At 57.7% G+C, this 13,459-nt stretch overlaps 5 protein-coding genes across 5 annotated transcripts; 4 read left to right on the forward strand and 1 right to left on the reverse strand.

Annotated features, from left to right (window-relative positions):
* Positions 1-87: 87 nt before the first annotated feature.
* On the forward strand, positions 88-825 carry N656DRAFT_406438 (uncharacterized protein). Its single transcript, XM_064809552.1, has one exon. The coding sequence runs from the start codon at positions 184-186 to the stop codon at positions 685-687; it is 504 nt and encodes a 167-aa protein (XP_064673473.1). The 5' UTR covers positions 88-183; the 3' UTR covers positions 688-825.
* A 174-nt stretch (positions 826-999) lies between these two features.
* On the forward strand, positions 1,000-2,544 carry N656DRAFT_766175 (MFS general substrate transporter; the record flags this gene model as incomplete). The annotated part of the gene is made up of 1 exon (XM_064813459.1): positions 1,000-2,544. The coding sequence occupies one exon, from the start codon at positions 1,000-1,002 to the stop codon at positions 2,542-2,544; it is 1,545 nt and encodes a 514-aa protein (XP_064673474.1).
* Positions 2,545-3,087: 543 nt separating this feature from the next.
* Positions 3,088-9,624, reverse strand: N656DRAFT_766176 (uncharacterized protein; the record flags this gene model as incomplete). The annotated part of the gene is made up of 4 exons (XM_064813460.1): positions 3,088-4,287; positions 4,350-4,438; positions 4,503-9,219; positions 9,439-9,624. 4 exons carry the CDS (start codon positions 9,622-9,624, stop codon positions 3,088-3,090), a joined length of 6,192 nt encoding a protein of 2,063 aa, XP_064673475.1.
* A 265-nt stretch (positions 9,625-9,889) lies between these two features.
* On the forward strand, positions 9,890-10,957 carry N656DRAFT_406447 (uncharacterized protein). Its single transcript, XM_064809553.1, has one exon. It carries the CDS (start codon positions 10,155-10,157, stop codon positions 10,695-10,697), a length of 543 nt encoding a protein of 180 aa, XP_064673476.1. The 5' UTR covers positions 9,890-10,154; the 3' UTR covers positions 10,698-10,957.
* Positions 10,958-12,746: 1,789 nt separating this feature from the next.
* On the forward strand, positions 12,747-13,427 carry N656DRAFT_795591 (uncharacterized protein; the record flags this gene model as incomplete). The annotated part of the gene is made up of 1 exon (XM_064817435.1): positions 12,747-13,427. One exon carries the CDS (start codon positions 12,747-12,749, stop codon positions 13,425-13,427), a length of 681 nt encoding a protein of 226 aa, XP_064673477.1.
* Between the last annotated feature and the right edge of the window lie 32 nt (positions 13,428-13,459).

The following is a 13,459-nucleotide window of genomic DNA, read 5'->3' on the forward strand; positions in this document are numbered from 1 at the left end:
TGGCTGCAAGTGGCTGTTGTGGCTCGTTAAATGGGCTTAATGGAGTGTAACATGTATCTCACATGGTAATAGTACATTACCGTACAATACATGCTCTGTACAATGTTACGTGCAGCAGACATAACCCTCGGCAACCACCACCGATATCGCAATGCCCCCCCAGCCCCTTGATATCAACCTGGAATGCTCTTTCCAACGTTAACATGCCTGCGCTTTGTATGCTTACGACAGGCTAGAGTCGGCGGGTACGGGTTTGCGTCCCATTCAATTATACTCTATTGTACAATACAATACCTGCTTGACCACTTACTGATCCCCAGGAAACATCATAACTTCATCTGGCAGTTCTTTCCAAGCCGACGTCCCGGGAGCCGCTATGCGCTGGTGCTCTCTTTGGCGAGGGCAGCAAGCCAGGCGCTCACTGGGGAATTAGCTATCGCGTGTCTTATACCCGGGACGTTGGAATGGGACCCGCCAGCTGAGAACATCCGTGCCGGACGTAAAGCCTGGTTCTACGGGTGCCGGTCCACCGGAACTGACGGCTGGCGAGGTGGGCGAGGTGGGTTTGAAGCTCGACGTCTCGAACTAGAAACGACCAGCGACTCGCGATACAGAATCTGTGTCCCCAGTGTCCCATTATTGAGTTTGGCCGTTCTTTTGGAGACGGTTCCTACAGTTGACAGTTGACATAGATCAGCACGTGCACTTCCTACCATATGTTCACCATCTTCCCTGTCAACAGTCAATACATTGATCTGCTCCGCCTTTCGAGTCGGGGGCCGCTTATTCCCGGCGTTGAGAGGTGCCGCTCCACCTTTCTACATGTACATACATACACAATTCACTCCGACCCGGCCACGTCCCGCTCCCTTACCGCCGTACTACCTATATGTATGCATCCTGCCAGGGATTTTGCAGTTTTAAGTACTCCGCGGTTCCTCGCCTCATACACATGTCTCGCCAATGGCCAGCACAAAGCATGAACCGTCCGACAACACCATGTCCCCTGATCCAGAAACCCCCGACGACCCCTCTCCGGGCCCCGTATACACCACCTTCTCCAAGTCCTCCAAGCGATGGATCATCGCCATGGCCGCGTTCGCGAGCTGTGCCTCGCCCATGACGGCCAACATCTACTTTCCCGCCCTGAACTCTCTCTCGGCAGACCTGGGCGTCTCGACCAGCCTCATCAACCTGACTCTCACCACCTACATGGTCTTCCAGGCCGTGGCGCCCACTGTGGTCGGCGACCTGGGCGACATGGCCGGCCGACGACCAGCGTTTATCCTAGCCTTCACCATCTACATCCTCGCCAACCTCGGCCTAGCCCTGCAGCACAACTACGCCGCCCTGCTGGTGCTGCGCATGGCCCAGAGCGCGGGGAGCAGCGGGACGCTATCGCTGAGCTTCGCCGTCGTCTCGGACGTGGCCGTGAGCGCCGAACGCGGCGTCTACATGGGCATCATCACGGCAAGCAGCAACATTGGTCCCGCCCTGGGCCCCGTGCTGGGCGGCATCCTGGCCCAGTTCCTAGGCTGGAGGGCCATCTTCTGGTTCTGCCTCATCTACGCCGCCGTTTGGCTCGTACCCTACGTCCTGACCGTGCCCGAGACGTGCAGAAACGTGGTAGGGAATGGCTCCATCCCCGCCCCGGCTTGGAACATGACGGTTATCGAGCTGTTCCGTTTCCGCCGGCGGCGTCACGATCAGAAGCAGAAGGAGAAGCATACCGGCCCCTTAATCACCCCTCTGGAGGACAGCCCTCCGAATCGAAACCGCAACCTGCGCTTCCCCAACCCATTCAACGCGCTGCGCGTACTTCTCGAAAAGGACGTCGGCCTGCTCTTGTTCTACGGTTCGCTGGTGTACCTCGTCTTTCTCCTCGTATGCGCAACGCTCTCCACGCAACTAGCCGAAACCTACCACCTCAGCGACCTTCAGGTCGGGCTGTGCTACCTGCCGTACGGGGTGGGGTGCGCTGTCGCCGCATTTCTGCAAGGGCTTGTCCTCGACCGGCACTACCGCCGCATCGCCACGCGCATCGGCTTCCCAATCGACTACAAGCGCGGGGATAACGACCTGCGCGGGTTCCCCATCGAACGGGCGCGCATCGAGCCCGTCTACCCGATCCTGTGCGTAGGCATCGCCGCTGTCGTCGCCTATGGCTGGGTCCTGCAGGCCGGGCACAGTCTCGCGGGGGTTTTGGTCCTGCTGTTTGTCATTGGGCTGTGCGTCGCGGGGACTTTCTCCCTGCTCAACGTTCTCGTCGTGGACCTCTACCCCGACGCCCCCGCGACTGCCGTGGCGGCAAATAACCTGGTGCGTTGTCTATTCGGCGCCGGGGGCACGGCCGTCATTGAGTCCATGTTTAGCGCCATGGGCAGGGGCTGGACCTTTACCTTCTGGGCTCTTGTTCTCGTGGTGTTTTCGCCTATTCTGTGGGCGCTGACCGTGAGAGGCCCCCAATGGCGAGAGGAGAGGAGGCTCCGGAAGCTTGAAGAGAATGAAAAGAATGCCCAGACAGGCGTGACAGATAGTAGCTGATAATTGCCTACTTGCCTGTGCCATCAAGAGGGTGAAAGTAGCGGCTTTCATCAATGATACCAACCTACACCCAAATGGTTAGGTGAGTAGGTACCAGGTAACTACCAAGGAACTACCTCAATAAGCTCTGACGTATAAGACACTCCCATACGGGAAGCCTCCCTTCCAGTCAGCCGAAGCCGGGCAATGTATGCACTAGGAGCCGGCCGCGCCTATCTTCCTCCCCACGGTGACCGGTAGGCGACCAAGCTGTCCTGCCTGAGCGCCATGATCATGCAATAGACCTATAAGTGTGCAAGCACATATTCTGAGATGCCGCACTGGAGGATGCGCGGTAGCAAAAAGGTCAAAGATGTATATGCAACCACAACCAAAACCGCTGGATAAGAACAACCAAAAACACAGAGACAGGCACATAGAGTGGAGAAATCCCAACCTCAAACCCCATCGCTGGTACATCACATTCATTCAACAATACTATACCGAACCAAGCCAACCATTACTCATCCGTCATCATCTCATATAAACCGGACACATGTGTGATCACCCCCCTCCAGTGAGCCTCTTCCACCAGGAGCTGCGGGGTGTCGTATCCGCGCCACCAAACAAGGCCGAGTTTCGCTTGCTGTCGCGACGGCCTTCGCCGCTGCCATCCGACGCGCCCATCCGCCGTTCCCTCTCCCTCTCGCGTTCCCTCTCCTCACGGCGCCTCCGTCTCCTTCTATCCTCCTCCGCCTCTTCCGCATTGGCGCCCGCCTCAGCATACCTAGCCTCGCGCCTTCTCGCCCTGCGAGCCTCGCGCCTTGCGGCCTCGTCATCAACCTCGTGCACGCCATTCATGTCATCAACAACACCATCCTCCCCGTTCTCCACCACCTCGGGCGGCGGCGGCGCATCCGAGTGTTCCTTGACCCACGACGACGTGCCCGAGTGGGGCCACGAGCCCGTGTTTTCCCTCGACGTCCTCGGGTAGGAATACACATACTGCTGCTGCTCGTCTCCCGAGTTCATCGTTTTGCGACTTGACCGTCTCTCGTCTCTACTACCTGCCTCCTTGGCAGCAGCAGCCTTCGCAGCATGCCTCGCCACTCGGTCTCGTCTCCGGCGCTGCCGCTCACGTTCTTCCTCATCCTCTTCGCGACCCGACTCGTCCGGATAATAGCTTTTGCGCCGCTCAGATCTGGCCGCGCGTCGCGCTTCGGCTTCCGCCTCGGCAGCGGCAGCCGCCTCCTGTTCAACCCTTCTTCTGCGTCGCTCGGCGCGTTCGGCTTCTTTCAGCTCGGCGGCGCGGCGCTCGGCTTCCTCGCGAGCGCGCTGCGCCCGTCTTTCGGCGCGACGGGCTTCCTTCTCTTCCTGACGGCGCGCTTCCTCCTCCTGTTCCAGCTTTCTGCGCTTATCGCGGCGGGCCTCGTCCTTGGCGCGCCGCGCCTCCTCGGCAGCAGCTTGCTCGGCAGCTTCCCTTTCGGCGCGACGAGCGCGGCGGGCGGCGCGGCGGGCGTCACGCTCAGCCTCCGTTTCTTCTGGCCTTTGTTTGGCAGCTTCGTCATCTGTGGTGGTTGGATACGTGCTACGACGGCGAGGCTCCGAACGCGGCGGCTCCGCGCGCGGGTTGAAGACGCCGCCAAATATGGACGACAAGCCCGACGGTTTCTTGGCCGAAGAGTTGGATCGTTTAAGAGGCGGACGGGAGGGAGTTGCGTCTGCGGCGTCGACCATGACAATGTCATCGTCTCGCGGATATTGCTAAAGTAGAATATGGTTAACCTTCTGGGTCACCTTAGCTGACTTGGACGAGATAGACGTACCCTTGATCGCCGACGCTCTGCTTTATCGGGGCTGGGAATTGCGTCGTTCGCGCCAACCATGACGATGTCGTCGTCCTCCTCGGCGGCGCCTGCGAACAAAGTTAGGGGCGGGCTTGAAAAAAGGAAGCGGGAGGGACAGGGAGCGATTCTCACTCTTCTTGATGCGTCTGCTGCCAGATCTGGACAGGCCGAGTCCTGCGCCGATACCCACGCCCAGGACCTTGGCCGCCTTGCTCGCCATCTCTTCGGGAGGAGGACTCATGATGCCGGTGCTCAAATCAACTGAGTGTCTCCGCGAACTCGACTTCCCGCTTGCGCTGTGACGCTTCTCCCGGGTGGAAACGGAGCGTGAGAGAGGCGGCGTGCTTGCGAATACACTCGGGAAACGGCCCGGGGTTTCTTTGGAGCGCACCTTTTCGGCCTTGTCAGAGCCGGACTCCTTGGATGACGACTTCTCCGCTTTGTCGGCCGCCGACGCCTTCTTCTTGGAGCTAGACTCCTTCTCTGCCTTGACTTTTGGCGGTGATTTCTTCGGCTCCTTGGTCGGGGTTGCCGTTGTCCACATGCCCCATGACGATGACCCGTCACGGTTGACCTTGGGCCGCTCCTTCTTGGATGATCGGACAAGGGGAGTCGATACTGGGGCGTCCGGCACGGCCGGTGGCGGCATAGGAACAGGAGGGGGCGGTGGAGGAACGCCGGCCTCTTCCGGAGTCGCTGAGGCCTTCTTAGTCTTTTTGCTGCTCTTCTTTGCCGGGGCCATGTCGACGATTTCTACAATCTCGTCGCCGTCAAACCCGTCACCGATATGATCGTCCTCGTCGTCAAGCGGAAAGCTGCCGGGCAAGCCGGACTGGGAGGCGCGTGGAGCAGCGGAAGCAACGGGGGGAGGTGGGGGAGGTAAGGGAGAAAACGCGTCAACGTCGATGATGAGCCCCTTGTTCTTGGCTTTGCTCTTTTTGGATCCGCTCTTCTTCTCGTCCTTTGGCGTGGCAGCTTGAGGAGCGGGAACGGGCGGTGGTGGCGGTGGCGCTAGCGACTCAATACGCGCGTCGTCGTCGGCGTCGTCATCGGCGTTATCGTCGTCAATCACCTGAAAGGCACGCAGGCGATCCGCGATTTTGCCGCTTACAGCCTTCTTGGACTTCATCGACTTGACCGTTTCGGGTGACGGTGAGGTGGCCTTCCACACCTCGGTGGCAGACGCGCCAATCGCGCCGAAACTGGCAGCTTCCAGAACCTTGGATGACTCAGCAGACGCAATTTCCGGCCCTGGTGCCGCATGGGGAGGGGTATCCCATGCGTCAGGTAGCATTGAACCCTTCTTGGATTTGTTGGAGCTCGACTTCTTGGCGGCCCCCCAAAAGCTGAAGGGGTCTTCGGCTGCGGGTGCGGCGGCTGTAGCAGCAGCAGCAGGAGGAGAAGCCGGAACCACCTCCTTGGGCTTGTCGGCCAGTAACTCTTCGATCTCCTCTGCTGTGAGCTTGACGTCCTTGAACTCGTCGTCTTCGATGCCGCGGCTCTTGGGCTTGTCCTCCTCCTCCTCCTTGGCCTTGGCTTTGTTCTTCTTGTTCTTTTTGCCTTTCTTCGTGGATGATGCTTCGGCCTCCTGCCGGTCGCGGTCGGCCTTTTCTTGCCGTTCTCGCTCAGCCTGCTCCTCCCGTTCCCGCTCAGCCTGCTCTTCCCGTTCTCGTTCCGCCTGTTCCTCCCGTTCCCGTTCGGCCTGCTCCTCCCGTTCCCGTTCAGCCTCCTCTTGCCGCTCGCGTTCAGCCCTCTCCTCGGCCTCTTTGATAGCCTTTTCTTCGGCTTCTTTGATGGCACGCTCCTCCTCCAACTCCTTCTGTCGCTTTGATTCCGCCTCTTCAGCCTCGCGTGCCGCCTTCTCCTCGGCGCGCTTCTTGATGCTTGCCGTTAGACGGTCGAACTTCTCTTGGTCGCTCTTGTTCAGCTTCTTCTTTTTCGCGCTGTTCTTTTTGGCCGTCAGAACTGCCAGCTCTTCCTCCTCCCTCGCTGCATCAGCAGCTTCGGCGTCCTTGCGCGCCTGCTCCTCTGCCTCCTGCCGCTGTCGCTCCTCCTCTTCTAGCCGCTGGACTTCCTCTTCCTCGTGCTTGGTCTGATCCTCGTTGCCTGTGCTCCATGAATTGAAGAAGTCGTCGTTTTCCAGTGAACCGGCTCCAGCAGCCGACTCCCCTGCCTTGTCTAGATCGATCAAGTCTTTGGAGTTCTTGCTCTTCTTGTCAGTACCCCAGGAATCCCAGATGTCGTCAGTTGCTTGGTCGCCAGGCTGGTTTGTTTGGGAAGCTTCGTCCGCTTTGCTATCCTCGAGAACGGCCCCCTTCTTCTTCTTGTCCTTCTTGGAGGCGCTGGTGCCCAAGGAACCCCAGAAATCGTCATCTTGCTTAGTTTCGGACTCGGGCTCTGGCTCAGGTACGGGTTCTGCTGGCGATTCCGCCTCGACATTCTTGCCTTTGCCCTTCTTCTTCTTCTCCTTGGAGGTAGAAAGCCCCCAAGCGTCATCATCTTTCTTTTCCTCAGGAATCGTTTCTGGTTCTGGGTCCGGTTCCACCGCAGGGACAGGTTCAGGCTCGGGATCCTTGGGAGTCTCAGTGCTAGATTTCTTGCCCTTCTTCTTCTTTTTATAAGAGACGCCGGCCCCCCAAAAGTCATCTTCCTCTTTGACCGGCGCAGGCTCAGGTTCAGGGTCAGGGTCGCGTGTTGGTTCGGGCTCAGGTTCAGGCTCGGGATCGGGATCGGGCTCGGGCGTAGGCGCCTTGGCAGGCTCCTCCGTCTTGCCGCCCTTCTTTTTCTTGGCCTTCTTAGAGGTGGTGAGACCCCAGAAATCATCGTCATTCTTTTCCTGTTCCTGTTGCGGCTCGGGCTCCGGCACAGATGCAGGTTCAGGTTCCGGCTCTTTCTGGAGCTCGGGTTCCGGTTCCTTACTTTTGCCTTTCTTCTTCTTGTCTTTCTTTGAGGAAGTGGTAGTAAAGCCCCAGATGTCATTCTTCTGCTCGTGTTCCGGGGCAGGCTCCGGCTCCGGCTCCGGCTCCGGTTCTTTAGGCGGTACGGGAGCAGGTTCAGGTTCGGGTTCGGGTTCAGCTGCCTTGCCCTTTTTCTTCTTGTCTTTCTTGGTCACCGCTCCCCAACTGAAATCCTCCACCTTCTCCTTTGAGGCAACCTCGGGTTCGGGTTCGGGTTCCTTTGTTGGTTCCGCGACCGGCTCTGGGTCCTTCGGAGGCTCCTCTGGAACATCAGCCTTACCTTTCTTCTTTTTGCCCTTTTTTGTGGTGACAGCACCCCAGGCACCCCACGTATCGTCGCCACCACTGGTTTTCGTCGGCTCAGGTTCCGCCGGGGGTTCGGGCTCTGGTTCGGGTTCGGGGTCAGCAGGCTTTTCTTCGGACTTTGGAGCCTCAACAGGTGCGGCTGCCGCCTCTTTTTTCTTCTTCTTGCTAGCGCCCCAGAAGTCCCAAGGGTCGTCTGCCGCCTTGACGGCCGGCTCAGCCGGTTTTGACTCCTCTACCTTGACTTCCTCGGCGACCAGCCCCCCCTTCTTCTTCTTTTTACCTTTGGACGCCGGAGCAAACCAATCCTCCTCTGCTTGGGCACTGGTATCCGGGGCAGGGGTAGGCTCCGGTTCCGCCTGGGGTTCGGGTTCGGGTTCGGGCTCAGGCTCGGGCTCCCATATGCTGTTTTTCTTCTTTTTCTTGTCTTTCTTGACCGTCGTAGAGAAGCCAAAGTCGAAACTCTCCTCCTTTTTTGGCTCGTTCTCGGCAGGTTTCGGATCTTGATTGGCTCCGTCGGCCTCGTCAGTTGCGGTGAAAGAGAAAAGGGACTTGTTTTGCTTGGATTTACCAATGCCCCATGGGTTGCCGTCGACCCCGCTTTCGTCCTTGGCCTTATCCTCTGTAGAGGTCTTTTTGCCCCAAGCCCAGGAGGAGCCAACCGTGTTAATCAGTTTGGAGCCCCACCCGCCGAACGAGCTCAGTTTAGAGTCCGAAGCGCCAAAACTAATGTCGAGACTCGGATTCGAATCCAGTTTGATCTCCTGGAAAGCGTCAAACCCACCTGATCCGGATTCCACGGCAGGGAGTCCAAAATCGGTGGCCTTCTGCTCGTCTGTGGCAGCGGGAGGGTCTGGAGCAGCAGGAGGGTCTGGAGCAGGGGGGGGATCCGGAGCAGCTGCAGGGGCAGGGGCGGCTACAGCGCCCTTCTTCCCCTTTTTCTTCTTGGTAGTTACGGGAGCAAACCAGTCATCCACGGGAGCCGCTTCGGTCGATTCCTGTTTGTCGTCCGGTGTTTCTTCCTTCTTCTCTTCTGCAGTGGCTTTGCTCTCATCTTCGGCCTTGTCATCCTTTTTATCCTCGTTCTTATTATCGTCGCCTCCGTCACCGCCGTCGCCGCCAGTGTTGCCTGCATCTCCACTCGGGGAATCACCGCCTGCGCCCCCATTGTTCCCGTCCCCAGCGTCTTCGCCACCGCCATCTTTCTTGGCCCCATCATCAGCATTGCTGTTGTTCGCCTTGCCCGCCGGTGCCGCCTTGTTCTTTTTCTTTTTTGCGGCTTGTCGAAATCCTTGGTCACTTTCAAAGTCGACTCGGTAGGATGTACTGGGGCAGGGAAGAAGACCGTCCTTCCGATGTGGAGCATCGGACCGTGTACGGTAAGGTCCTAGGTCTTCAGTATGGAGGTCGTTTGAGCGCAGAGAGCGGCTCTGTGCGTATGCACCGCTATCTGTAGGGTCGTGAAGGCCCGAGGAAAGCGGTTCTAGGTCATCGGTGAGGGATAAAGCGCGAAGCCACCTTGGAGATATGTCCGGTAGGATGAGCACTGTTCTACCTGTTTGGGAGCAGCGGACTTGAGAACGTGGCTGCTGTCATGTGTCCGTCAGTAGAAGTCAAAGAAGCGCTGCAAAGAAGTGTGCTCGCGTCCGGACCGCCTCTCTGAACCTTAGCTGTTGTGCCTCACGGAGGGTCTTCCCCGACGTGGTCTGGTCGAAAGAAGATATAAATGGGCGCAGGATGGGTTGAAGCGCCATAGAAATCCGGAGGGGATATGGCGAAGAGAGGGACAACGGGATTCTCCTCCTTACCTCAAACCTGGCGCATAGCCCTACCCACGTCTGTGCAATGGCGCGCAGCTGTGCCTTTAGGACAGAAGCATCCAGCAGTCCTCCCGATGCTCTATTTCGCCCAGCCGGCCTCGTCGAAAGCCGGTTTGTTGGGAAGGCGTGATTCGAGCGGTCTGGCCAGGTTCCGCAAACCGTCGCAGCGGCCATGCTGTAGGTTGAAGGAGTTGGCAGTACGGCCGGCCAGCAATTGTTTGACACATGCGGTAGTGCGTTTGCTAGGTAAGGCAGGCGTGTGCAAATCGACCAGGGCAACCATACGAAAATGCGCCGTGAATGAGATTTGAGAGTCAGACAGCCAAGGACAGCGGCACGCTACTTCCCGTGTGCGCTTGCGTTGTTCTGTCGCAGATTCGATACCCTGAAGAGCAGAAACTGTCAATTCCAACCGCCTCCCCAAGCTTTGTCCTTTTTTCTCGTTCGAGGACACCGTCCGGTGATGGAGAAAGATTTCGTCGCGCAGGTGAAAAGGGCTGTGAGAAATCAGGGACCAATCGGTGGGCGGGATCTGGGAAGAGAGAGGCCGAGAGAATGGCGATTGGTGTACTTTCAGGCTGAGCGTGTCGTGCCACCACACCGCCGTTGCGTCTTGTCCGAATCAGCCAGCGACTCCAACAGCTGGGACCGGTGGAAAGAGGGAAAAAATCCCTGGGCTGTTGCGTGAGTGGTCGACGGACCTGATGCTCAAACGGGAGGCGGAGAAGGGTGAAGATCTCCTAATGAAGTCTTCATGCACGGCCGTGAGTACCGTCGCGTACCGTCCCACAGTCCCACTGCACATCCCACGGCACGGCACCCTTCCTGCTGGGGCCCCTGCAAGCACAAATCGGGCGGCGGTGATGCAGGGATGTCAAGAGTTTGTGCATTATCTTCCCGTCAGCCGTCTTACTATCATTCCCGTCATCCGTCTCAGACATAGAACTAATCGTGCGAGTAATCGAGACAAACTTCAAATTGGATTTGTCCAAGATCGTCTCACATCTTCCGTCGTTTGCTCGTCTCGTCACTCACCCAACCCCCCAACAGCCAGTCACCCGGACAAGAATGTCTTGTCAATGCGGGGTCACTATCACGTACTTTACACGCCTTCTTCCACTGAAAACTTTCTGGGCCGGCGGGTAGAGCCGCTGCCATTGGCTGATGATGCAGGAGTTCGCAGTTCAATCCGGTTAGCGGATGTGATGCCCTCCCACCGACGCTCTATCCGAACTTCAATTGCGTAATTACCAGTATCGTATTGCGAAACGGTTATGTATGGTGGTTCTGAATTGTGCAAGTCCAAATTGACAGAAGATGTATGTGCGATTTGGTGGTCGACGGCGCAAGTGTCGAGACTGTCAGATGCTCAATACCTTAGATATAAGAACCTGGAAGTGAATGCGTATTCTTAATGTTAGAAGAACAGAAAGCAGGCATTTCATGCGTATTCTACTGAAACATTACACTCCCGGAATTACTGTACTAGTATCGTAACTGTACCCCATATCACTCCGTCACACCTTCCAGATTTCCTTGTCTTGTGACGATTTTGAGCACCACCTTAGGTTGGGGAGGAACGAATGAAAACCAACCCAAGCAGTATCCATACCAAGCAGTTTTCCCCGCTCGATATCCTGCCTTGTCAAGGACCTTGAGATCCATGCTTACCGTGATCAATATGCCCTCACTCAAGCAACATGTCTTGCTACGTGTAGACTTCCACGTCGACCGAGGACCCGATAGTGGGCCGATGATGGACCGGCGATGGACGCGACAGTGGGTGAGTTACACTTTTTAAAAGTAACCGCACACGCGCGGTCTGCCGGTGCACCGAAGCCGTCAACAATTGACATGCAGCCGGACTCAGGGTGGATCTTCGTTGCAGGAGGCCGCGACACGCGTCGTCGAATCGCCTTGTCCAGACAGCTGGGGCCGGTACCACTACGTTGCAGACTGGGCAGCCATGCGCCATTAGCAAGGTGCCAGCTACATCTGCCAGCGACCTCTCTCGACGCGCCTCGGCTTGGGATGAGACCAGCTTGTACCCAATGAGGCAAGCATTGCCAACGAGGAACCTAGAGGTTCTTTGAGGAAGGGGCTGCTACATCAGAAGGCTACACTAGTCGCCCGATGCAAGCCACTCATGGCGGTCATGCCCAATCGGGGCGTCGTCTTGTGTGCTTGCGTGCTTCACCGCCAGATGTCTTTTCGAGAACCCAGATGCCCCTCCGATGAACTTGACTGCCAACGGTTTTTGAAACGTAAAAACTTTGAGCAGCAAAATTTACTCACTCTGACCCGTGGCTGGCTGGCTGCCGGTGTCAATTGCCATACTTCGTACATACATGCAGTGGTCATGACGCTCGTGGGTTCAAGGAGAAAAGCATTCCCGCCTGGTTGTGCTCACTCCAGATTTTTGCGTTCTGAAAGCTCAGATAACGTCGGTTGTTACTGAGCCGGGTCCACAAGTCATACCGGTAGTACAGTCTGTTTCCGAGCCATAAAGTACCCATCTTACACAACGGAATGTCTGAGGTCCTGTACAGTATGCTACCAGAGCAGCTAGACGAACTTGCAACAAAATGCGCATTACTAGAAGAGAAGATGGCGGGCGCACTACATTTCCCAACTTTTCATTTTCAAAGCCTGCGCAGTTGGAGGAAGGAACTCAGGAGATGGTTGCCCCTTGACAGGGGGCTGACCCGTGCCGCCGTTGGTGGTCGTAGCTTCGTTTCGGACGACCCGTCCACGGGTTTTGGTGTCTCAAGAGAATTGAATCAGTGCGCAGACCAGCAAAGTTCAGCAAATAACGTCAGACATCACACTGGAAGTTTGGTCAGACGCTCCCGCAACACCATTCCTTCGTCGAAGGGTAAGATCAATCAGGCGACAGTTCTGGCCGCTGTGCCTATATTAATTCATCAATCTGCTTCAAGTTTGTGAGCTGAGAGCTCAACTTGCCTTATGCACAGTATCTACACCACAGAAGCGGACAACTAAGCATCACTGTCGCTGCTGCTCAATAATATACAGTACCCAAGACGGGATCTGCTGGCGGAGGCAGACTTGGCATCTCCTTTGTTCGTCGATCGGGCCCGTCCGCTTGGCATTCCTCGGCGGGAAGACCGGCGTTGACAGTTTCTCGGCAACCGCAACGTCCGTTCCTTGTCGTCCAAAAGCCGAACAACGGACACTTATCTGCTCTAAAAAGCAAACACCACTGGCTGCCGGGTACACGGCAGCATATCCATCCCAGCTAAACCCCTTGCCTCGCTGCGCGCCCTCAAACTCCAATGTCTCCCCCCGAGCCCTTCACGGTCATCACCCGGGTGCCCATCCCGGCGCGCCTGTCTCCCTCAGCCGTGCTAGCAGCGCTGCATGCCTACGAGCCGCTCATCAAAGCCAACCCGTACCTAGACCGGTACGAGCGGCGGCACGTCACGGCCGACGACGTGGCCGGCGACAGCCTCTTCTTCTCCCCCGACCACTACCTGGAGAACGATGACAACGGCGGCCACGGCGCCGCCAACCCAAACCACCACCCGGAGGACCCGAACCTGCAGGGCTTTGTGGTCTACGACCGCGTGCCCATCATCCCCGGGCTGGGGTCGTGGGCGTCCAAGGAGGTGGCGGTGCCGTGCATCTTCCAGCGGTCTGCGCACGGCGTGCGGTGCCGCGCCGACGCCGTGGGCGGCGTGACGGTGCGCAGCCGCTACGAGGTCCGGCGGCGCGGCGAGATTGCCGATGCCGACGACGGCGGACACCCGGTGGCCCACGACGGTGATGGTGATGGTGATGATGATGGTGGGGCTTATGAATTGGTGGACATCTCGTCCATCGAGTGTGGTGCGCTCGTGAGGCCGTTTGTCAAGCTCCGCTTCTCGAGCGGGCACCAGGAGATCCTTCGGCGGGTGGTGGACGAGGTGATGCATGCTCAGGCTGCTGCTGCTGCTGGGCCGCAGTCTGGGCGTTGAGAACGGGGACTGTGAAGCACGGTCAATCGATG

This window comes from Canariomyces notabilis (genome assembly GCF_033297395.1).
Source record: "Canariomyces notabilis strain CBS 508.74 unplaced genomic scaffold N656scaffold_3, whole genome shotgun sequence".
Taxonomy (NCBI): Eukaryota; Fungi; Ascomycota; class Sordariomycetes; order Sordariales; family Chaetomiaceae; genus Canariomyces; species Canariomyces notabilis.